The sequence below is a fragment of the Euleptes europaea genome, chromosome 16 (assembly GCF_029931775.1).
Source record: "Euleptes europaea isolate rEulEur1 chromosome 16, rEulEur1.hap1, whole genome shotgun sequence".
Taxonomy (NCBI): Eukaryota; Metazoa; Chordata; class Lepidosauria; order Squamata; family Sphaerodactylidae; genus Euleptes; species Euleptes europaea.
In genome coordinates this window covers 9,320,900-9,346,052 of record NC_079327.1, presented here as the reverse complement: position 1 = coordinate 9,346,052, position 25,153 = coordinate 9,320,900, and the positions used below count along the sequence as shown (strand labels likewise).

Here is a 25,153-nt window from a genome sequence, read left to right as displayed (position 1 = left end):
TTTAACTGAACAGGACAAAATAAAGAAAAGGTGGGAACAATACACTGAAGGGCTATACAGAAGAGATGAAATGATGACAGATTCCTTCCAAGAAGAATCTTTTGAAGAAGAACCTACAGTTTTAGAAAGTGAAGTGAAAGCTGCACTGAGAACAATTGAGAGAAACAAATCACCAGGAGCAGATGGGATATCAATAGAGCTATTCCAAGCTACAGAAACAGAGACCATCACTGAGGCTATCATATTTTGGTCACATTATGAGAAGACAAGAGTCACTGGAGAAGACAATCATGCTAGGAAAAGTTGAAGGCAGCAGGAAAAGAGGAAGACCCAACAAGAGATGGATTGACTCAATAAAGGAAGCCACGGCCCTCAGTTTGCAAGATCTGAGCAAGGCTGTCAAAGATAGGACCTTTTGGAGGACTTTGATTCATAGAGTCGCCATGAGTCAGAAGCGACTTGACGGCACTTAACACATTCACACACCCCCATACTCCCTTATTCTTTAACTGGAGATGGATTGAAACTGGGACCTTCTGCTGATGCTCTATCACTGAGCCACTGTCCCTCCACTCATTCAACCTCTCCCCAGTGGAGCAGAATGCCCAACATAAACACGTAGTTAGTGTTGAGTAACTATCCTGAGGCATAAAGGAACAGGCCCCTAAACATCATCCATTCCAGACATCCTACTTAGTTCCCCCCACATTTATTTACCCTTCTAAGCCTCCCACCAAGTTAAAGCATCCAATTTTTCAAAGTCATGGCAATGAAGTAGCCGAAACCAGTTCTGTCTTCCCTTCTGTGGAGCCTACTAATCCTACAGTAATGGATAGTGTTGCCAACGTCCAGATGTTGTCTGGAGATCTCCCACTATTACAACTGATCTCTAGGCGGCAGAGATCAGATTCCCTGGAGAAAATGGCCGCTTTGGCCGTTGGACTCTATGGCATTTAAGTCCCTCCCCTCCAACCCCCGCCCTCCTTAGGCTCCACCCCAGGTATTTCCTAACCCGGAGCTGCCAACCCTATCAATGGACTCTATTCTACCAGTTTCCCCTTCCAAGTTAAAGGGGCTGGGGCGAGGGAGAGAAAAATTGTATATTTTAAAGGAAACAGTATATGGTTAATCATCAGCCCAGCTTTTTCTTCTTACTTCCCCCAGCTATAATGTCTCACCTATAAGGCTGCGCAGTGGTCAAATGGCACCCGTAGGGGCAGACACAAAGTGAACCTGGGACACCTTTGCACTGGTGTATTAGTACCGTAGGATCAACAGGCACCATTTTAAGGGCAAAGGGCAAAACAAGCTACTACCAATAAAATAGGCATTGATTTTAATTTGCCGCTAAGGCGACAATTCAGCACATTTGCACCGCGGAAGGAGTCAACCGCTGCTCTAAAGAAGACACCCCCCCTTACATTGACTTCTTAAATATGGCTGCTGCACCTCTCCACTTTCAAGAGTTTGGAAGAAAGGCTGGCTAATTTAATTACATGCCTCATTCACATGCAAGTTCATTTGATCCTAGACTGGCTGGAACCATCTGGTTGCTAATGATTCATCCAGTGTCCTTTCGGGTTGGGGAGGGGTTGGGGAGGAAAAACCTCTTTGCAAAGATTGTGTTGCCGCAGTGTTATAATTGCGAAACTGAGTCGCGTTAGCCGTAAAAGTTTCCTTCTCTGCGTTTTGGTCTCTTTGCTCGTCCTGCCTTTGAACAATGGAAGGTGAAGCGCTGGAAATAGTTTTCCGTCGCATGGGTTTTTATGAGATCCTGAAATTAGTGTTACAATGGGGTGTGTATAATTTGTGTTGCGTCTGATTGCTTTTGCAGCAGTCGGTTTGATAGTATCAGGTTCCAGCTTTCACGGGAGGGTCAACATGGACCCAGCCATTAAAGGAGAAAAGTTCAGGGAAAGTTCATTTCTATTGTTTAGCCGTAGTTACAAAACAGAAAAAAAAATGTCCTGTATTTGTAACATATTGCTTTTTTGGACCCTGGAGGTAATTTGGTCTTTTATTCCCCCCCCCCCAACTCTTAAATTGAATGCAGAAATATAAACCTTGTGATTATCTGTAGTGTAAACAAAAGAATATTCTCTGATCACTGTTAAAAGTAAAACACAGATGTTCTGTGTTGACTGCTGATGTCATTAAGCAAAATGTTTATATTTGTTTAATTTGATCTGCTAAACTGTTAGCATTTAAACTATTACCAGGTCAATAGGAAAACAAAAAACAAAGTTAACTTCCACAGGCCTAACGGTAATAAAGACTTCTTATTTACGGTGTATTTGTCTTTTCTAAAGTAATATTAAATCGGTTAAATGTGTTTCACTTTAAAAAAACCCACTTTTTTTAGAAACTGGTAACGCAGTCGTTTTATTTAATTTTAAGTTTAATTAATTTTGCAGAAGTGATACATTTTAAATCTTGGGCTACAAGTTTTAATCTGTTAAAACTGGAAGTGATGTCGTAAAGGAGCACACCAGTAAATGCCTCCCAGGACTTTGGCGCGAGCACTTGCACCAGTAGGACGCCGGCGGGAGGCCGAGCTGGGGTCTAAGGGCCAATGCTGCTGGGGCAGTCCTCAGGCACCAGCTCAAGTGGCACTACGCTTGCATCTGTGAAAGTTTGCATGGCACAAGTGGCACGGACACCGGTTTAGGGGGCTGGTCACCTCCTAAGCCCATTTGGCCCTCTGGCTCAGGAATGAGCTAAAACTACAATATTATTTTCTTTTTTCCATTTACGTTTACCCAGATGCTCTTCAAAGGGCTATCATGTCCACTGTCCTGGATTTCTGTGCTGGTGTACAACTTTTTGACATAATTCTCCCCCCCTCTCCCTCCAACTGCTCCTCCTCCTCCTCCTCCTTCTTCATCTACACTTTTTTTGAATGAGTAATATCCTCCAGCTGCTACATCCTAATCAAGGGAGTCATTCCCCCTAAAGTCTTAGTTAATCCTATTAAATTATGTTTCTCTGTGTACTAGGAGGTTGAATGCATCTCATATATTTCCCATGCCATATTACTGTGAGGACATCAAAAGTCATACATGTGGCTCCAATGTGTCTGCTCCTATTTTCTTGTTATGTTTTTAATCCCAACAACTCCACCTGTTCCTCCTGTAGTACCCAGTCTTTGGTATTTACCTTTGAAATTACCTTCAGGCTTCTCTGTCCTTCCCTCACAAGGATTCACTTTTAAGCCTTTTGACCAGCTTCATTCTATAGCACAATGTTCTATAGTAAGATAAGCTCTGTGACAGTTCTTGTGCTTCTGCGAGAGCCACCACAAATGGGGGGGGGGGAACATTTTTGTATTTAGTTTCATTTTTCTTGCTCTGGCCCAAAGCATACAACAGGCTTTTTGTGAGTGGAAGATGCTTTCTATTTGTAGAAAGGCATGTTGAGATCTAATTAGTATATTTATTTTAATCGTAGGTCATGCAGAACATTCCCAAGAATACGGAGCGTATTAATTTATTACTGCAGAGCTGTTATTCCACAATAGAATAATTTCTTTCTCATGTAATGTTTTCGGTAACTTCAGAAAAAAATATTTTTTTTAGCAAGAGGGGGAAAAATCCACATCCAACTAAACAAAAATCATCTGGCTTGTAATATTAATAATGACCTCAGTTCAGGTCATTAACTTGGGAATTAATGACCAGTTAAGGTTAATGGCCCAAGGTCTTGAGTCATTAAACTCCAAGGAAATGCCCTGTACTTTGATGGTTATTCGTTTATTAGGGATGGTTTGTAGTTTAAAAAATCATGGCTGTCTCAAAACACAAAGAGGACCCAATATTCACAATGAAAGAAAGGCATTGTTCTATGTATGTCTTGCATCTAATAACAGACTTACAAATAAGCAAGATACTTCTAATATTTAATAGCCTTTGAAGGACAGCTTAGTGTGTATATACTAATTGCAAGACTCTTCATCCTACAACTCCTAATCAGTAGACTAAGAATTGATGGAATAACCTTTCATCCATAGATAGGAAATTACAAGTTTGAACTCCCTGTTTATATGTATGCAGTGTCATACTTTGCCAGATTTTTACCATGCCGTTCCTCTTAGAAACATGAGGCAGTAAACGTGACATGAAGTTCTTCTACTGTTCACTTTGAATGGTAGGTTGAATGGGTAAAGGCCATGAAGCAAGCCTCATGTCTGAGGGAACAATTGAAGGTGTCTATCTGGTATCATAGAATCATAGAGTTGGAAGGGACCACCAGGGTCATCTAGTCCAACCCCCTGCACTATGCAGGAAATTCACAACTACCTCCCCCCCCCCACATCCTGGTGATCCCTGCTCCATGCCCAGAAGATGGCCAAGATGCCCTCCCTCTCATCTCATCCAAAGTTAATCCAAAGCTAACCCTTCAGCCCCAACATTTTTTTTGCTGTTTCTTTGCAACGGATGCATAAATTTTTATGGTATTTCCACACAACTGTGGAATTTAGGTCTGCTACATGAATAGATTTTGGTTTTGGAGCTGTTTGGTCAAACTATGAGCAGTTCTGTAGCCTTGCTAGGTCATATTTCTGGATTGGGCTAATAGGAATGAATGAGGAATCAGGTTCAGGTTCATTGCATATGTTATTAAAGAATTTAACATTCAGAGTTATTTGGAAATAAACCAACATTAAATAAAGAGCAGTACCTCCCCAAACTGTCTATGAGAGCGTATAAACCCTAGTAATTAGGTCTCAAACCCGAACTTTGCACAGCTGCCCAGATACTATTCACCATTGTAATAAGAAAATTCCATTCCCATCAAGAAAAAGGTTTACATCTCAATTCTTTCCAGTTTTACTACGTTGGGCCAACTTGGCCTGGATTTTCTTTGCTGCTTAAGCTAAAAGGGCAACTTTATGGGAGACTGCTGGCTCCATCTCTGCAAGGAGAAATAAGGCCTTCTCCATCACAGGATGCTGGAGAAAATTGGCCAGGACTGACTTAATTGTTTTTGTGTTGGTATAAGATGTAATGGGCAATCCAACAAATAATGGCTCACATCTTCAGGTTCAGAGCCTCCGCAAATCCATAAATGCAACTGGTCTTTTAGTACAGTGTTCTTCAAGCATGGTCGTTTGCATAGATTGAAAACAAATGGAATAAAGTCTGACCGTAATTTGAAAAAGGTAGTCTTAGATAAATAAAGAGCCCTGGAATGATCTCCTTTAATCAATTTGTACCAGAATGAAAACTTAGAATCTGTTCTAACTTGTCATCGTAGCTATTCTGCAGCGTAGCTATATACCTGGGCCCTGAAGTCACAGTCAGCCTGGGAGGACCCACAAACAACATCCGGTAAACTATATGTTTGAAGGATTTTGTTGTAGTTAGTTGACCATAAAGGATCTGTTAGGCTCATAGCAAAATAGATGCTTGAAAGATGACTTGCTGGGGCTCTCTTCTGTTTGTGCTAACAAGTGAACAGGGCTTTGTGAGCACATGCCCGCAGGGAAGGAAGACCTGTTTCCTCTCTCAGCGAGGCGGCTGGGGTGTTAGGGGGTAGAGCTATGATCTTTTTCAGGGAGAGATTTTGGATTCTCTCCAAGTTAGCTATGATAGCGTCATTCCATCCCCATACCTTGACACCATATAAAAGTTGCACAGTCACCTTGCCCGAGAATAGTTTTATTGTTAGATCTATCAAGAAGCCCCCTTTAGTGCGGTAGAATTAGAAGATGGTGCCCATTGTCCAAAGGGCAGCTGCTTTAATAATTTCTTGGTGGGCCTTCCAAGAAAGAGTGTCACTGAATGTGATTCCCAGGTATTTAAAGGTTCGACATTGGTCAACTGAGAAATTACCTATAGACCATCTGTAGAGACATGAATGAGGAATCAATAACCAACCGAAATAACCCCATTACTGAAGCAGAGTGTCTGTAGGCACTTTAGAGCATTGGATTGTGTATCAGTCGAATAAAACTCGTCATTTTTTTAAGCTCAGAAATTTTTATTTGCTGATAGCAACACCTTCCTGAAATTATTTATTCATTTCATTTATACCCCACCTTTCTTCCCCATAGGAACCCAAAGTGGCTAATGTTATTCTCCTCTCCTCCATTTTATCTTCGTAATAACCCCTTGAGGTAGGTCAGGCTGAGAGTGTGTGTGATAGGCTCAAGGTCACCCAGCCATCTTCCATGGCCGAGTGGGGATTCCAACCTGGGCCTCCCAGATCCTTGTCCAACACTCTAAATGCTACACTGTACAGTGGCTATTGTTCCTTGGTGGAAATGTAGAGGTCCTTCATGCCTATCTGTCTATTTGTCTAACAGCACAATCCTATGCAGAGTTACTCTAGTCTTGATTCATTGATTTCAGTGGGCTTAGACCACAGTATGTCTGCATGGGATTGCACTGTTATTTTATGTGAACACTACGGTGTGGTTTTCATATTCTTTTTGATGTTGCAGTCACTACCAAGTGACTTCTCTGTGAATTCTGTGCAATAAACATTTCTTGTGAATGGGGGTACCAAAAATGGTGAGATCCATGATCTATTACCACCTTCTGGAAAAATCTTTTGACTAAAGGGCTCAGTTGGTAGTGAATATCGTCAGTCCCTTTTACGAATCCACCCGGAACAGATGTAAGGTGCTAGGCGTGCAATTTGTCAAGGATGCCTTACAAACTATTCAAAGTCTCTTCTGACTAATGTTCCACATTTAAAGCAAGATTTTTTTGCTTTAAATACAATAAGGGTTAAATGATAACTTGACTTATCTTTTACGTGACAAAAAAATAAAGAAATTGCAAGACCTTTTCACATATTAGATATGTATTGTCATTTATCATCTAGATATCAGGGTAGTAGTGCGAAGTAATAAAACATATCATCGAAAAATGTGCTATAGGTCTGAATCACTCTTTCATTCCACCTCCCAGCTAACTGTAGTATTAAATCAAACAAGCAGAACATTTCCTTAGGCAGCCATTGCCTTTTAATTTCCTGAAGAACCTTAAAATATCATTCATTACAAGTACTACACATATTTGGTTTTTAAAAGTCTCATAAATCAATAGCAGGCTGACTGTAATAATTATTACAAGTTAGTGCATAATTTTCGTGCTGAAGGCTGCATGCAGAACTTTAGCATATGCAAACGAGGCAATTCAAACTGTGTATAGATATTAATATGAAGAAGCAGGTAACGAGGTGCAGGCGATGAATTATGCATCAAGCGCTGCTGATCTTCAAAGAGGAAAATGAATTCTGCATGTAATCTAATTAGTGATGGAAGTCTATTACATCTAACTGCAAAAGCAACCGTCCTTGAAACAAATTTATTTACAGTCCATGTTACCAATTGAAACAACTTTGAAATGATATGTAAGACAACAGCTTAATTGTAAAGTTTTTTCCCCCCTCTTTCATTTCTTTTCTTTCAGTTCCAGACCTGGACGGCCTCCTAAGCGGACACAAAGCGTCACCTCTCCCGAGAATTCTCACATCATGCCGCATTCTGTCCCCGGCCTCATGTCTCCGGGAATCATCCCACCAACAGGTATGGATTTTGCAGGTTACGATTCGGTAGAGGCATTGCTAAATTGATGTCCGTTTTTAGGATTGGTTGGCGTTGTAATCATGCTGATGGCCATTGGTAAGGGTAGGATAGTCTGGCCTTTTGGCTCTCAGGACCTCGGAGGAACCTCCTTCTTCAAGTTCCAGCAATGACTATCTGTGATCCCTTTGTAAGCATGGATTTTGACGCTTCTCTACATTTCAAATGGATGATTAATATTCTACTTTATTTTTCCCCACACTTCTTTCCCTAAGAACATGCATTACATGTAGGGTTTCCAACTCCTGGTGGTGGCTAGAGATCTCCCGGTATTACAACTGATCTCCAAGTGACTGTAATCAGTTCCCCTGGAGAAAACGGCCACTTTGGCAATTAGACCCTATGGCATTGAAGTCCCTCTCCTCTCCAAACCCCGCCCTCCTCAGGCTTCACCCCGCAAAACTCCAGGTATTTCCCAACCTGGAGTTGGTAACCCTAATTACATGTCAGATATCTGGAACGTCAGTGATATTTTAGGTAGAACAAAACAAACAAAGCACTAATTCTTGAATCATACTGTAACTGATTGTATTGTAACAACTTGCTTCTTGTCCTCAAAGAATGACATCTCCATGCAGTCTACTGATTGCTTCAGTTAGCTAAAAAAAGACATACGTATGTGACATCTCAGTGTTCATTTCCTCTCCTTACTATTTAGGGTTTTTCCAATAGTCGAATGAACTAGCTGTTTGATAGAATGTTCCTATCTTTTTTATGTACTTAACCATCTCTGGTTTAAGGGCACAGATTTATCTGATTATACTTTGGATGTAATGCTGGAAGGATGAACAGAGAGCCCAGTGTAGGTAATGGAGAAGCCCAGCTCATAATTCAAAGCCAGGGGGTGCCCATGTGGGCAGGAAAGTCTGGATCTTCCTTGTCCAGCTCACACAGGCACAATTTCCCTGTCCCGGTGCCCCACAACAGCCACTTTCCTCTGCCCTTTGAGGGCTTTTTGGTTTTTCTTTAAAACAGACAGTTGCACATTATTATCTTATTATAAGTCTTATCGGGTTCTGTGATTCCCCAGCTTTCGTTTTTTAAAATAGCGAGCCTCTAGCTTCTTTTCTTTGCAGAGATATCCCTTTCCCATTACATTGTCTTAGAAAAAAAGGGGTATGATAGAGGTTTATAAAATTATACATGGGGTCGAGAGAGTTGACAAAGGTCCTTTATGCGCTGGTACTTTGATGCATATTCGCCCCAGACTGACTTGGTTGTTCCTTGGAATTATGCATGAATTCTCCATCTCTCAGAGATGATCTCGCTCCCACCCAGCATTTTTATCGGGTTTTCCCAATGCTGTTTTGCCACAAATTTAAAGTCTGCTCTGAGATCAACTTGGTTCAAATTGTAGCTGTTTGTGCGAGTAGGCAATCAAAGAGAACTTTTTTTCCCTCTCCCAGAATACTTAGAACTCAAGAACATCCAATGAAGCTGATAGGCAGGAAATTCAAGACGGACAAAAGGAAATATTTCTTTAATTGATTAGAATGTGGGATTCTCTGCCAGAGAATATAGTGATGGTCATAGGCACAGATGGCTTTAAAAGGGAAGATTCATGGAGGAGAAGTCCATCAGTGGCTGCTAGCCATGGGGACTAAAGGGAACCTCTACATTCTGAGGCAGTAAACCTTTGAATACCAGTGCCAGGAGCCAACATCAGGAGAGGGCCTGGCCTCCATGCCCTGTAGTTGGTTCGCCCACCAGAGAAACTGGTGGGCCACTGTGTGAGACAGGATGCTGGACTAGATGGACCACTGGTCTGATCTAGGAGGACTCCTCTTACGTTCTTATCTCTTCAATAAAAGGGGCTAGGGACTTTGTTTTAAATGATAGCTGGGACTTCAGAGAACCTGATTGCCGGACTCTTGTAATGTTATAACTCTATAACAACACGTTTATTGCTGATTTATATATATATCTGAAAAAGCCCCCAGTGGTCTGGAGGAGGGGTTGTGTAGGGGATTGGAGCTGCCATGGGAAAGCCCCGTCACTGCTGAGGTTTATTAGCAGCTACAGTAGCAACAGGGGATTCATTGCGGTCCACCCCCATGTGGAAAACAATCGAGTCAAGAGTTCACGTCGTCAAAAGCATCTGAAGTGAGGTCTGACTCACGGAAGATTATGCTGGAATCAGTTTTCTTAAGTCTCTAAGATACCACTAGACCTTTGCATTGCTATGTCTGCCGTATTTGTTACCGTATGCCTCAGCTGCAGGAACTATAATGCCCTTTACATCTTCTTCAAATGTTTTTGCTTCAGTCTGTAGCACAGGGGTCTTTATCAGTGCTGACCTAACGGTCACGCTAAGATTTGCTGGTGGCTTGTTTTGTAAAACATCCACTTTAGATTCAAGGATTGTTACCAGCTGCGACTTCTCAGAATTGGATGTTTTCTGTTGTTACCAAGAGTCCAAGGAGTTGACATGTTTTTTTTTTTTTTGGTTTTTCAATTGGTGGAAGAATTATTGCAAATCAAACTGTCTCTTCTGGCCGGAAATGGTAGCTAGAACAGGTTATAATATTATTTCTTTTCTTTCTGCTGTGGAACAGACTGGTTTAAAGGGAAAAAACACACACATCTTGTTCTTGGTAGGCTGATAGAAGGCACATTCACCTTAACTATACAGGGCCAGGCTTTCCAACGTGGTACTCATGGGCATCATGATGCCCGCCAACACCTTTCCTGATCCACCAAGTGTTTTAGAAAATGGGTGGTGATGAGTACTGAAACTAGTTTTGCCTGGTCTCCGGCAAAGGAGTTACTGGAAAGTACCAAGTTTTGGATTTTAGTGTGTTGACATTAATTTGAAATTCGCACTTTCTGCCTTGAACAGGGGTGGGGAACATCAGGCCCAGGGGCCGTTTAAGGCCCGCGAGATCATTTGGTCTGGCCTTTTGTGGGTCCTGGCAGATCTCTAGCTCAAAAAGATCTAAGACTGGTGATCCACCCCCTCCCGCGGACAGGAATAGCCTGTATTCAAGGTGGATGTGAGTTTGTTTTGCTAAGAAAAGGAACCCCCCCCCCTTGCAGAAGAGTCGTTAGCTATGGAGCTGCTCGGACCGCCCAAGAAACTGTGTTAACCCTTTCCCACCCGGGCCATGGAGAAATGTATTCCCTCTGTATACAAGAGGGCTGGGGGCGGAAGTGGCGACAATGGAGGGGTTAAAGGGGGCAGGGCCAGAATGCACAGAGGGGGGGGCGAGTTCTTAGCCAGTGTGTCCTCTGGCGTGCGGCTGGACAGCTACACCCGGCTGGTGCAACAGACCATCTGTGTCACCAGGTGGGTGAGTGCACCACCAGTTGGATGCCTGCCTGCTTGCCCATGCAAGGGGGGTCATCTGGGGCAGCTGCCTGCTTGGGGCTTGGTCAGCTAATTTTTAAGTTGATAATTTTGTATGGCCCGCGAATGATGTTATAAATATCCTAATGGCCCTTGGCGAAAAAAAAGTTCCCCACCCCTGGCCTAGAAGCATGCTCCTTGTGATGTGTGGGTTCCCCTATCCATCTGTGTGAACCAATAATTTAAAAAAATGATTACAGCAAATAAAGTAGCAGAATATGCAACCATGGCTAAACTAACATCTTTAGTGCACAATAGATCAAACTCTGGGTTTTATGATAAGTGGAAAGCATTCTTTGACTGTATAGCTGTTAATTAACAAAAAAATAATAACAATGTAAGAATTTAAGTAAAAAAATCTATTGTAAAATATGAAAACATAATAATCCAAAGAATGTATAATTGAATTGAAGCTATAGAGTAAGTGCCAGTATTACGTAAGAATCTGATGTGTATGTCTGTATGTTTTGTTTATCCGTTTGAATTTGTTGTAATTAAAATGATTACAAATACACTATTCATCTTCAGTGCTCTTAAGTTGTGAAGGCTTCCTACAGCTGGGTAGGGGCAGGGAGAAGCAAGACTGTTCTGCTCATGCTGATATTGCTAACACCTCAGGAAGAAAAAAGCTTAGTAAATGAAATACATATTCTTTTATTTATAGTTTCAGGGGTAGTCGTGTTGGTCTGCAGTAGAACAGCTAGATACAATCCATTAGCTCTAATCAAGCTCTAATCAAGCTGATTACAATGTGCGTCGTACCCTATGCAACACCCCTCCAACCTTCTGACTGGGTTAGAAAGACTCAGAGACCTCCATTCCAACTCATATTTGATGAAGGGACCTTTGACCCTTGAAATGTGAAGAAGAGGAAGAAGAAGAGGAAGAAGAAGAAGAAGAAGACTTTCCGACTTTCTCTACCACTTAAGGAGGATTCAAACCGGCTTACAATCACCTTCCCTTCCCCTCCCCGCAACAGACACCCTGTGAGGTAGGTGAGACTGAGAGAGTGTGACTAGCCCAAGGTCACCCAGCTGGCTTCATGAGGACGAGTGGGGAATCAAACCCAGATCTCCAGATCAGAGTCCACTGCTCCAAACCACCACTGTTAACCACCACACCACTCTGGCTCTCATGATGAAATGCAAAAGATACTAAAATTTAAGTTTGTGTTTGATGAAAAAAAAAACTATGCTATTAAACATTTTGCTAAGCAATATACCAAAATATATATATAATGAACTATTTAAATATATGGTGACTGGTGTAAGAGTGATGCATCTGAAGTTAGAGAGAAAGGTCCATGTCGTCTAAGCGGACTGTGTACAGGTTCAAGAAAGTGCTCCAGCTCTCTATATTCACAGCAACTTTGGATCAACAGTAGTAGTGTAGATTTGGCAGTTTGTAGCATGAAGAAAGCTGATAGGAAGAAAGTAGATTCCTATGAAATGTGGTGTTGGAGGATTATTGCCAAAAAAACAAATCAGTGGGTTATAGATCAAATCAAGCCTGAACTGACCCTAGAAACTAAAATGACTTAACTGAGGCTGTTGTATTTTGGTCACATTATGAGACGACAAGAGTCACTGGAAAAGACAGTCATGCTAGGAAAAGTTGAGGGCAGCAGGAAAAGAGGAAGACCCAAGAAGAGATGGATTGACTCTATGAAGGAAGCCACAGCCCTCAGTTTGCAAGATCTGAGCAAGGGTGTTAAGGATAGGACGTTTTGGAGGACATTGATTCATAGGGTCGCCATGAGTCGGAAGTGACTTAGCCCAGACTAGTCTGATCTCAGCAGAGCTTGGAAGCTAAGCAGGGTCAGTACTTGGATGGGTGACCACCAAGGAAGACCGGGGCTGCTATGCAGAGGCAGGCAATGGCAAACCGCCTCTGCTCATCTCTTGCCTTGAAAACCCCATGAGGTGGAACTTTATGGGGTTGCCATGAGTCAGGTGTGACTAGATGGCATACTTTACCTTTCGCATGACAGTAGGACAGCAATTTTCAACATAAATGCTTCGCCACAAGAAAAGCACTAATTGAATTATTAAGGGCTCTTGTGAGCCCGAATTATCCACCAGAGAGGAGGTTGCCTTCTGTATCTCAGGGTGATTCCTTGTCCAGCCTGACCTGCTCCTAGAGAAGGTACATATAGACCACTGACTCAAGTATTAAAACAAGGCATGGATTCCACTGAGGGCATGGACTTCTTATTCATGCACACTGTGAGAGTTAGCCTTTCCTCTCATTAATAGCGAAGCACACCACCAATTTTAATTCGGAAAATGGATGCACCCTCAGCTATCGTGTCTGGGGAACTCTGCAGTATAAGAAGATTTTGAGGTTCATAAACTGATGTGTAGGTTTGATGTTAACACGTATACTTTACTGATTTCTGCTTTTAGAACAGTTTGTAACATATTTTTACATGCTGTCTTCCCCATGGTAGGTCAGTTGCCTTTATAATTGGTTTAGTTAGTGCTGCGGACTCCATTTATGTGGCTGAAATTGAGGGGTAGGGATTTGCGATGCTTAACAGCGTCTAAAGTTAAATAGATATTCACTCCCCTTCCACACGGATAAACCGGTTCCTAGAACTCGCCCTGGGCAGACTGGTATGTCATCTCTGTCTGTGAATCACAGCTTTCCCCCTCCTCTCTTCAAACGGGCACATTAGCTCACATGTGTAATTCATCCATTTTTTTGACATCCGTAACTGTGACATTTTCATTAATAATCATTCCAAATTTCACCAGGCCAAGATTTACACATATTGAATCCTAGGATAATTTCCAAACACACAGGTTTTGCTATGTAAAGCATAAATCTGGATGGGATATGCATATGAACTTGCTTCCGTGCATTATCTTTCTAACCTTAGGGATTTGTTTAACAAACCTGGGCATAAAGGCAAACCATTGGAGACCTAAGAGGAAATTAATTGGGTGCTCTTGTATATCGTTTTAGAGATTCTTCCCAGCAACATCCCTTAATTCCTTCCTTTCATTCTTTCCCTTTAGGGTTTTATAATCTGGGAACTTTTAACTGACCCATCAAATGCTAGTCTGTAGGATAAGCATGGCATTAAATATTTTTAAACTATCCTTTTTATTTCCCTTTTTGATTGATAGATAGCTCTTTTCCTCCCCCTGATAACAGTTTAAGCCCTGTAATTCCTGTAATTTTTAATAATTTCAAAAGGGAAGATCTGGCATAGTATAAAACATGAGGGTGATAACATGATGTTAAAATAGTGTTGTTACATAGTTGTTTAAGCCGCTTGGCAGCGTGTACTTAGGATCAGCTGTTGCGAGGAAATTCATGTCCTCCGTATTCAAATACCCTCGCAATTAAGTTATGCCTTTTCCTAATGTCAGTTTAGTAACAGGACCCAGATGTCCTGTTAGCATAACCAGTCCCCCCCACTTTGCATTGAAACTTTACGGTTAGTTCCCCTCCCTCCCTGTTTATGGCTTGTGCGTCCTCTCGGCTAGCTATTTTCTGTATTTTGATTCTGCTCCACTACTCCTTTTGAAGTCATTTATGATTTAATTGTATTTATTCACTTAACGCAGATCCATCTGTGTCCCATTCCCAGTAGAAGTCTTCTCATTTCATCTCTGTCACTAAATGCTAACATATCATACATTTCGTAGCCCCTACATGCCTTTTTTTGCAGTGTCGTTCCTATGGTAACTTAATGGGATTCCTTTTAACAGAGATTACAGTATAATCATTAGTTTTTTTATTATTTGTGGTGCTTGTATTTTTCTTTTCTTTTCTTTTGCTGCCTTGTATGTATCTGTGATTGCAAATGGGTTTTTAATACTATTCTAACATACACTGTGCGTACGGTGTCTTCTCTTTCAAAAGCATGGCTTGGAAATGTTCCGTCTGCTTTTTGTTTGTGAGGGGTGACTTTTTGAGAGAATAAAAATGGTGTTTCTTCCGATCTGCAGCGCACCTTTTAATCCGAGCCAAAGATTTGTCCACTTTTCTATCATGAAGTATAAGCATGTCTTAAATGCCAAAATGTGAATTAGTGCAAATGTTCTCGATGCATGTCATCTCCCTTCCCGTTACCTCCAGTCTTTTCTAATCATGGTTCGCGAATCCACTGCTAATCAAGGTTTCAAATCCCATAACGGAGGCTGTTCCTGGTTTCCGCTTGTGACAAAATGAAGTTAAACGACAAACACTAGAAGAGAAAAGGAACAGGAAAACATTGGGTTGAGAGTGCCAGTTTAAAACAAAAGAAAAAGAAAAGAAATTGGGGACTGAAAGAGAATTGGTCAATGCCCTCCTTGCCCATGATTGGTCAGCTTGGGAGACTGATCGGAGGAAACTGAAGACGTCAAGCCTGAAGAAAGGCACTTAGTGGCAGTTGGGCAAAGAAAAAAGTTGAAGAGAAGACAATGAAAGAATTTCTTCACACAACGCATAGTTAAACTGTGGAACTCCCTGCTCCAGGATGTGGTGATGGCTGCCAACTTGGAAGGCTTTAAGAAGGGAGTGGACATGTTCATGGTGGATATAGCTATCCATGGATACTAGTTAAAATGGATATTAGTCATGATGCATACCTATTCTCTGCAGTCTCAGAGGAGCATGCTGAATATATTCGGTGCTGTGGGACACAGGCAGGATGCTGCTGCTGCAGTTGTCTTGTTTGTGGGCATCCTAGAGGCACCTGGTTGGCCACTGTTTGAACAGACTGCTGGACTCGATCTGGCCTTGGTCTGGCCCAGCATGGCTTTTCTTACGTTCGTAAAGGAACACCCTCATGAAAATAGGATGTAGAAATGTAAGGGATGGAAAGAGAAAGGTTGCTGTATCTGCACAGGGAATGCAGTTAGTGTTTTTCCCTGTATTCATATTCTTTGCTTAGAATAGTTTAAGCTGAAAGTTGTTCCATTATCTAAATCTTAATAAATCCGGGATTTAAAGGATCAGAAACCTCAAGTGGCGGCAGTGACCAAAATAGACTGTTTGTCGCACTGCTAGCCATAGTTTGACTGATTCAGATGCCCTGTGAGCCATGGTTAGAGCAAACTTGACGCATAAAACAGTGTACTGCTGGATCAGACCAGCGGTCTGTGTAGGCCAGCCTCCTCTTTCACAGAGTGGCCCTGGAAGGCCAATAAACAGGGCAGAGAGACCAAGGCCTTCCCCTGACGTTGCCTTCTACCACTGGTAGGAGGCAGTGGCTTCCTTAGCCAGCATGGTATAGTGGTTAAGAGAGGTGGTTTGGAGCAATGGACTCTAATCTGGAGAAGGTCTTTTCAGTGATGTTGCTTTGTGAGCATCAGATGTTCAGTGTTGGGGCTGATAGTGCATGGTAGGCCAAGAGAGCCAACATGGTGTAGTGGTTGAGAGAGGTGGTTAGGAGTGGTGTACTCTAATCTGGAGAACCGGGTTTGATTCCCCACTCCTCCACACGAAGCCAGCCTGGGTGATCTTGGGCTAGTCACAGCTCTCTTCGAGCTCTCTCAGCCCCACCTACCTCAAAGGGTGTCTCTTGTGGAGAAGGTGATTGAAAGCCAGTTTGAGTCTTCCTTAAATGGTAGGGAAAGTCGGCATGTAAAATCCAACTCATTTTCTTCTTCTTCTTCTTCTTCTTTCTCACAAATGGATTCTGCACAGTTGCAGAGCTAAGCCCAGGAACACTCTGGAGCTGGAGAACATCAGAAAGCCGGGGCTCCTTTCCCTTCACTTTAATTGCAGATTTTTGTGAATGTTCTTGTACCTAGAGGTGAATGCCTCTCTTCTAACAGGTCAAGGAAGTTAGCCTTGTAGCTAGTAGGGAGGTGTTGCAGTTCATAGTCCAATATGAAGTTGGAATGCTCGGACTGGGTAAGTAGGGCAAGCTCGATGGCTACCACCAGATACCTGAAGTGAAACATTGGACTTTCACATTTACATCTTTCTCTCACCAGGCATCAAAGGATAGTAGAAGTATTTATCGTATGCTGGATCCAGCAGTTTGTAGAGACTGCATACTGTGATTTTATGTACTTGTCAGGTTCAGGCGACATTCACATCTGACAATAATGATGCCGCTGTCCCAGATGATCTTCCCCTCTTTGTCAAGGGCAGCAGTCCAACTGCGGTCTGGGAGCAGAGTTCTGAGTGATCTCAATGCAGCTGTTTCCATGCCCCTCCAAACATAAACTATCTTTGTTCGGTCATGCCCGCTACCACTAGATCTGCGGGGCTAGACCAAAGAGTGGTCGGTCCTCTGTTATGATGGGTATCTGTTCTTGGTTTTATAAACCCACCATCGCCTCTGTTTTATCCCAAGTTTTATAGTGGCATTTGGATAAGCCTGTCCCCCTAGTAGGGGAACCAGTGATGTTATGCTGCTAACTTTGATTTCTTCTTCTGTGATGTTTGGTGTGCAGCATTGGTGTAGTGGTTAAGAGCAGTGGTTTGGAGCAGTGGAGCGGTGGTTTGGGGCGGTGAAGTCTGATCTGGAGAACTGGGTTTGATTCCCCACTTCTCCACATGGGCGGTGGAGGCTAATCTGATGGATTTGTTTCCCCACTCCTACACACAAAGCCAGCTGGGTGACCTTGGGCTAATCACAATTCTCTCTGAACTCTCTCAGCCTCACCTAATTCACAAGGTGTCCATTGTGGGGAGGGGAAGGGAAGGTGACTGTAAGCCGGTTTGATTCTTCCTTAAGTGGTAGAGGAAGTCAGTGTATAAAAACCAACTCTTCTTCTCCTCCTCCTCCTCCTCCTCCTTTCCTCCTCCTCCTCCTAGGGCAGTTTGAAACTGTGGCTTGTCGAGCGGCCGCTGTAGTGTCCAAACCGAATCAGCGATCACATAAGGAGCATTTTATGTGACAGATCACTCTATCATGTCAGCTCCCCACGTCCTTTCTGAAGTGGTACAGTCCTGGGAGAGCTCTGCCATGCATTCCCCCCCCCCTGAATATGCAGATCAGCTTTGAGAGATGCAATGATCCATTTCCAGCCTGTATCTACTGCCTCATTGAAGTTAATGGTGCAGTTCATACTTCTGAGAGCTATTATTTCATACTTACAAAATAATAACTTCATTATAGCTCTGTGTTTTTATTCTTAACCATTGCTACTTTTTATTCCTTATTATATGCGGAAGACAGAGTGGTCTCATGATGAGTTGAAGTGGTATTAATGTACAGTATAACCCTCCAGTTTAATTTAAAGTAATGATTTGTTTTAAGAAGAATCAGTAAATGCTCTCTTTTATTTAACATTGTTTTTATTTCACTTCTATGCCATTTTTGGTGGCTTACAAAAAAGAAGAAGATAAAATACCAATGAATAATATAATCCTAAAAATACCCCCCCCCAAAAAAAATCAAATCAATGGGAAAATAGATCTATGACCCTAATTCATGAGATTTGGTTGGATCCAGCAGGAATGCTTGTGGAAGGAGTTGATTAACTGGATCTCCCCCCCCCCACTCCTTTCCCCTTCCCCAAGCAGTCTACTATTTATCCTGAGGTGGCTCTTTGAGTGTTGAGAGCCTTACGGAGAAAACATGTTCCAGAGCAGGGCATCCGTATCATTTTTCTGTTACATGCTTGCTTCAATGGAGGAAGGAGGTTTTTCATGATTCCCCCTTGTCTGTGAAGCACCCTGTTATGGTTGCCAGCTTCCAGGGGGGGCTTGGAAATCTCCCGGAATTACAGCTCATCTCCAGACTACAGAGGTCATAAAAACATAAGAAAGGCCATGCTGGATCAGACCAAGGCCTGTCAAGTCCAGCAGTCTGTTCAAACAGTGGCCAACCAGGTGCCTCTAGGAAGCCCCCAAATAAGACAACTGCAGCAGCACCATCCTGCCTGTGTTCCACCACACCTAATAAAATAGGCATGCTCCTCTGATACTGGAGAGAATAGGAATGCATCAGGACTAGCATCCATTTGGACTAGTAGCCATGGATAGCCCCATCCTCCATAAGAACATAAGGAAAGCCCTGCTGGATCAGACCAAGGCCCATCAAGTCCACCCATCTGTTCACACAGTGGCCAGGTTGAAATTAAATCAAAAGACTTTCCGTCTAGACATTAGGAAGAATTTTCTAATGGTTAGAGCGGTTCATCAGTGGAACAGGCTTCCTCGAGAGGTGGTTAGCGCTCCTTCCCTGGAGGTTTCAAAGCAGAGGTTAGATGGCCATCTGTCAGCAATGCTGATTCTATGACCTTAAGCAGATGATGAGAGGGAGGGCACCTTGGCCATCTTCTGGGCATGGAGTAGGGATCACTGGGTGTGTGTGTGTGGGGGAAGTATGTGAATTTCCTGCATTGTGAAGGGGGTTGGACTAGATGGCCCTGGTGGTCCCTTCCAACTCTATGATTCTATTCTACGTTGTCATAAAGAAGGCAACTTTGCAAAATTAAGATTTTTGTGCTCTTCTGAATATAACTAGCAAGTGACTCTTGTAATTTAAAGAGACCAAAGTACTGACTTCAGCGTAAGATGGTAATTTCCGCTGGAGTTGTGGCTGTGCCCTCATTTTATCCTAGCGGCTTGTGTCATTTTCTGAAGGACTTCGATCTAGGGGGGGGACACACCAAATGAGGTGTTTCTAAGTAGGGTTGCCAACTCTAGCTTAGGAAATTCCTGGTGATTTGGGGGTGAGGAGGCCAGAGTTAGGAGAGGGAGCCTGGAAGGGATGTGATGCCCTCTGAAGCTGCCGTTTTCTCCAGGGGAACTGCTTCCTATCATCTGGACATCTGCTGTCATTCTGGGAGATCTCCAGACTCCACCCTGACAATAGAAACACTGCTGTAAGGTTTTCTGTCTTCAATTCCCCATTACTGAAACCCAGAATTCGTTAACAAGGATGTTTGGTAATTACCTGAATTCCATCTCAGACTAATGTGTCAGTTGTTGAAGTTCCTCTTAAAAGAGATGGTCTCTCTTATTTGTCTGTCCCTTCTGATGTTGTAGGCACTCTGTCCCCAAAGGGAGCCTAAAGACCCAGCAGTATCATGACCACAAAATATTTCCAAACCCCAATTAACTGGCCAGGCTCTGACCCAGGTACAGTGCACCATGGGCCTGCTGGTGATGGCTAATGATGTCAACGAGCAGAGTCAAGTTGAAGTTTAAGGGATTTTTTTGTAAAGCACAAGCTTACCGCTTCCCCCTATCCAACCTTACCTTTCAGTGTTGTTTTTCTACTATTGGGGTTGCCAACTTCCAGATGGTAGCTAGAGATCTCCTGCTGTCACAACTGATCTTCAGCCAATAGAGATCAGTTCCCCTAGAGCACTGGTTCCCAACCAGGGGTCCGTGGACCCCCAGGGGTCCGCGAGAACTAAATTAAGGTCCGCAAAACAAACTTATAAACCCATAATAAATTAATATTTTCAATTAAAAGTTCTCTATTATAAAAATATATATTCAAATATTATTCTAAGTTTAATGTTTAACTAACAGTTATGATTAAAGTTTATTTTCAAATTCTCTGAATTATTATTTTTGAACCTTGGGGTCCCTGCACCGAACAAAAAAGTCCTAGTGGTCCCTGGTCAAAAAAAGGTTGGGAACCACTGCCCTAGAGAAAATGGCCGCTTTGGCAATTGAAGTCCCTCCCCTCCCCAAACCCCGCCCTCCTCGGGCTCCGCCCCCAAAATCTCCAGGTATTTCCCAGCCTGGAGCTGGCAACTCTATCTACTATGCGGGTTCCAAATGATTTCTATATCTCAGATGGACTGGGGGTTGCTCTATTGTTATCGACATCAAGCAATATAAAGTTTAATATATTTTAAAATAAAGATATATATATATATATATATATATATATATATATAGATAGATAGATAGATAGATAGATAGATAGATAGATAGATAGATAGATAGATAGATATAGATATAGATATAGATAGTTTTTTCCCCCCTGTCCTCCAGATTGAACTGATGTCTCTTCTTGAGTTTGGAAACTTAGCTAGTACTTCTTCTTAAAGAGAAGCTCCATCTCTCCTGATAAAACGGCTGCCAGGTTTCCCCCTATGGCACAGTCTCTTTTGCTCCACTATGTAATTTTCCAGTGCAGACCGAGAAGTGACATAGGGTAGCTCTAGGAACTGCTGGGGTTACTTCAGTCAGTTGGTTTAGACTGGAGTAATTCAACATAGGGTTGCACTGTCCGATTCTATGTTAAAAGCCACTTTTAAATCCTGTTAAATTATTTGGTTGAACAACCCTCACGTACGATAACTCTGAAGTCTAGTTACCAGTAGCTGCAAGTATTTCATAATTCTTTGCAATTCTTTGTTAATAAATATTGCCTACTCTGTAAGACCTCCAAGTGCTAGCAGTCCAGTAAATTAAACAGTGTATTTATGTGCTACATTTGTAACGGTGGCCTCAATAGACCACACGGATGTCTGTCTGTGCAGCAGGCCTCACATTAACCATGAGTTTTGTACGTTTCCGAGCATTCTTCTACAAAATTAAGATGAATGTGCAACTCGGTTTGCCATATCTCATTTGCTTCCCTAATCTGCAACAAATTACTTAGGTTTGTGACAGCTGAAGACATTTTTAGCTGTGCAGTGTTTTGGCCTCTTAAAGGCAAGCGTTTCCAGGGCCTTTACATATAAAAGCTAGCAGTCAAACAACCCCTTCTTTGGCTAGATTGGCTTTTCTACTTTAGTCGTTGTGTGTTTTCGAGACCCTTAGTGCATGTTTGCCTACTGCGTTTCATGGAGGAATCAAATTGGTTCCATGGCACATAAATGTTTTATGCAATATTCCATAGAGAACATTAAATAAAAATAAGGAAGGTTTGACCCCCTGGCACCTACACCCATTTCTTATGTCAACTGGGGAGCCTCTGAAAGCTCTCGGTGCTTGTAACCCTTCTATCTAGCGGTGACCCTCCTTAACATTTAGCAGGTGACTCGATTAAACATAAATCAGGCATAAAATGCCCTGCATGAGGCAGCACACTGAATCAAGCAAATTATCAAATGGCAAAACTCATTTTGCGCTGAGGGCAATGTAAGCTGCCAGCATTTATACATCAAAACTTCACTCAATGTAAGATTGATTTTTATTTTATTTTGTTTATTTTAATTCCCCCCATAGCAAGCTGCGTTAGACCCGTAAAATGCTGCCTGCATCATTAGGCTCCTAAGAAATGCTTTTTAGCAAGGGGACTGAACACCACAAACGCAATCCATCTCCAAGCTAGTATGCCATGGTTCTCCGAAGCCGATTTGAGCAGATCATTTTTCTTTGGGGTCGCAATTGCATTGAAATATAAGCGCCTGCAACTGTATGGATTTTCTTTTGTCTATCGACTCTATCAAAAAATAAGACCACCAAAGGAATAATGTAATAGAATAAAAGCACCAGTAGCAGCATCCAAGGAATTTTCCAGTTCCAGTCGAGGTGTTCAGATTAAAGCATATAAGCCCAGTCTTAGGGCTGGAATGAATTTTTATGTAAGATGATACATGTCTTCCTTTCACAGCTCTTTTTTTAATGCTGCTTTAAAACATGTCAAAATAATCCCCAGCAGCAGAATCTAAAAGGAATGTCAGCTCTGTGGTTATGTAAATCGAATTGAGTGCTTTACAGCAGGTTTAAGATTTTTATAACTCCGAAGTTGTTAACAGCCAGCTGGTTTGTATCTGTTTTTTATGGTTATTCCTGTCATAGGCAGCCTCCACAATTTTTAATTATGTTTTATGGTATGTGTTTCCCCTTCTTTTGAATCCCCACAGCCACTCTTTGCTTGAGAAGATGTCTTCCAGCGGGAAGGAAACAAGGAGAGGTTTGGGACGCTGTCATTAGAAACACCGTTGTATAATTGCTTCAGGTGTTGGAAGTGTTAGAAAATGTGTGGCAGACAGATCTGAGTGGCTGATTACCTCTAGTCAGTAAGTTTCAAACTCTCTATGGTTAAGGACAGATAGATCTCAGCACGATTGTCCTCCATTGTGGTACATCCATCTTTCAAATAGTATCGACTAAAATATGCAAAGTATAGTAGTAGTAATAAGAATAAGAATAATGTTCACAGTTCAGTATACTCCACGCATTTGAGGTCATTATATTCAAAAGATTTTTGAGTGCATTGCATGGTTGAGGTCACTGCTTGCTTCACGTAAAGCATTGCATTCATAATGCAATTAATATAATGGGAGTTATGGAAAAAGATTGGTTAATTTTCTTTCAGTGCAAAGAAATTTATCTTGAAGCTTAACTTATCCCCTATTGCTTTTTTTTTAAAAGCATCTAAAGTAAAACAACATTTTAAAGTTTCAATCCCAGGGAACACTCCTCAAAATACTGAATGCAAATATATTTTTGAGGTTTTAATGTGTTTTTTTTAAAAAATTGCAGCTGGATTAATAGGAATATTTTTGCCGTGCACAGTCCCCCAGTATGTTTTGTCCCATTGTTAATATTTAGCACCTCAGTAAAATGGATTGGACTGCCCCCTTTAACGAACACCCTTCCCCTGTAGAAATAGCATATCTCATTTTTGGCATAGCGCCGTGGTAAGTGCTGGAGCCTTAATCTATTTGCTTGAGATGTCACTAAATGAATTCTGTAAATTAGTTCTGCCAGTTCAAGCAGCAAATACCTACCAGCAGCAGCTACGATCCTGTGCGGTGCATGAGACGTGCGTAGGTCATATTATTTCTGGGGTTTACCCATGCACAGCCATGTGCGGTGTGTATGGCCAATGTCATTTGAAGAAGGCATTTCCACAGAGCATAGGAGAAACAATATCAGCTTCTACCTTATAGTCAAAGAATTGATTCGTGTAATCCAATTTCATTACTTTAACAGGCAAGAATCAATATGGGTATTATCATCAAACTTAATATCTACAGATGTTATGGCTCTAAAAGGCTACTTGTATTACACTATATTATCATATTTAAGCACTTGACCGTTAAAGATTAGGGAATGTTTGTTTTCACCTACGGTTCCTTCACTGTTTAAAAGAGCTGGATTTAAAGAATACAATATGTTCAGTGTCGTTCTGTAGTATCCAGGTCTGCCGTCTTCAGTCCACTGATTTGAGAGTAATTGAATAGCAAGTCTCTTGGACTTGTCCAGAATGAATGACTTGAGAGCTGAAGACCTTAGGTCAGTTGTCCTAAAGTGACTTTGCCAAGTTGTTTCTTGGAGGTTTGTGGCATTGTAAAGATGGATGCGTGATTTATTTATTGGTAGAGATGGACCAAGAGTGACAAGCATCTGGCTAACAATCTTATCCACGGCCAATTATACCAGCCAATCCTTATCAAGACAGTCTTGAAGGGAGATTTCCACATCCAGGAAAACACTTCTCAGTATTTTGGCGCTGTGCAATCCGGGGACAAAGAACATTCTACATAATACTTTGTATAAACACACATATTTTGACTTGCATGTATTTTTCGCTACCAGAACACCACGTCCCAATTTACAGAGCAATCCTAAAAACACTTTCCTGGGACTAAGCCCCATTGAGTGGACCTGAGCAGGTTCTGCATAGAACTAGTTAGGTTTGCTCTCTTAATTGCCTTTGCTTCACTCGCCTAAGGCTAACCCAGGGATGTCGAACACAATTGCTACGAGGGCCGGATATGGCATAAATGTCACTTGGGCCATGCCAGCTCAGATTGAGAGTGCGTGTGGGGGGTGGCTGCCTCGGCTGACTTGTGGGCCAAATAAGAGCTCTCAAGGGGCTGGATCTGTCCTGCGGGCCTTATTTTTGATACCCCTGGGCTAACCCATCTTTACCTTTGGCATAAAGGGGGGAGGAGGCGACTTCTTTGTGGTACACTACATGGTTTGCATGCCCAAAAGTTCAATTCATTTATTATTTATTTAAAGCATATTTGTATGCCCCCTTTCTGCCCAATAAGGACTCTCAAAGTGGCAAAACAATTCAAAAGATTAAAAATTAACTTTTAAAACCGGTACCTGTATAATAAAATTTAAGGGGGGGTTCAGTATGGGAACACCAGATGAAACAGAAGAGTCTTCACCTAGTGGAGGAAGTCAGTATTTGGGGGGATAGATGAATCTCTGGGGAAGGAATTCCATAATTCCAGTGGAATTATGTCTCAGTCCCTAGTGCCTCTTCTTGAAAGGCAGGGCCAGTTCTGCATGCAAGCAACATGTTAGGCTGTTTTGGGCAGTGGTAGGATCTCTGCTTTGTGTGCAGAAGGCTCCAGGTTCAATCCCCAGCATCTCCACCTAAAATG

The 25,153-nt window shown here is 42.1% G+C and overlaps 1 protein-coding gene across 3 annotated transcripts in view; it reads left to right on the top strand.

Annotated features, from left to right (window-relative positions):
- DACH1 (dachshund family transcription factor 1) overlaps positions 1-25,153 on the top strand; it is a 399,681-nt gene that overhangs the window by 154,435 nt on the left and 220,093 nt on the right. For all 3 annotated transcript variants that reach the window (XM_056861977.1, XM_056861976.1, XM_056861975.1), the window contains exon 2: positions 7,419-7,534. In XM_056861977.1, the coding sequence (XP_056717955.1) occupies positions 7,419-7,534 (116 nt within the window). The remainder of the gene's footprint in view (positions 1-7,418; positions 7,535-25,153) is intronic.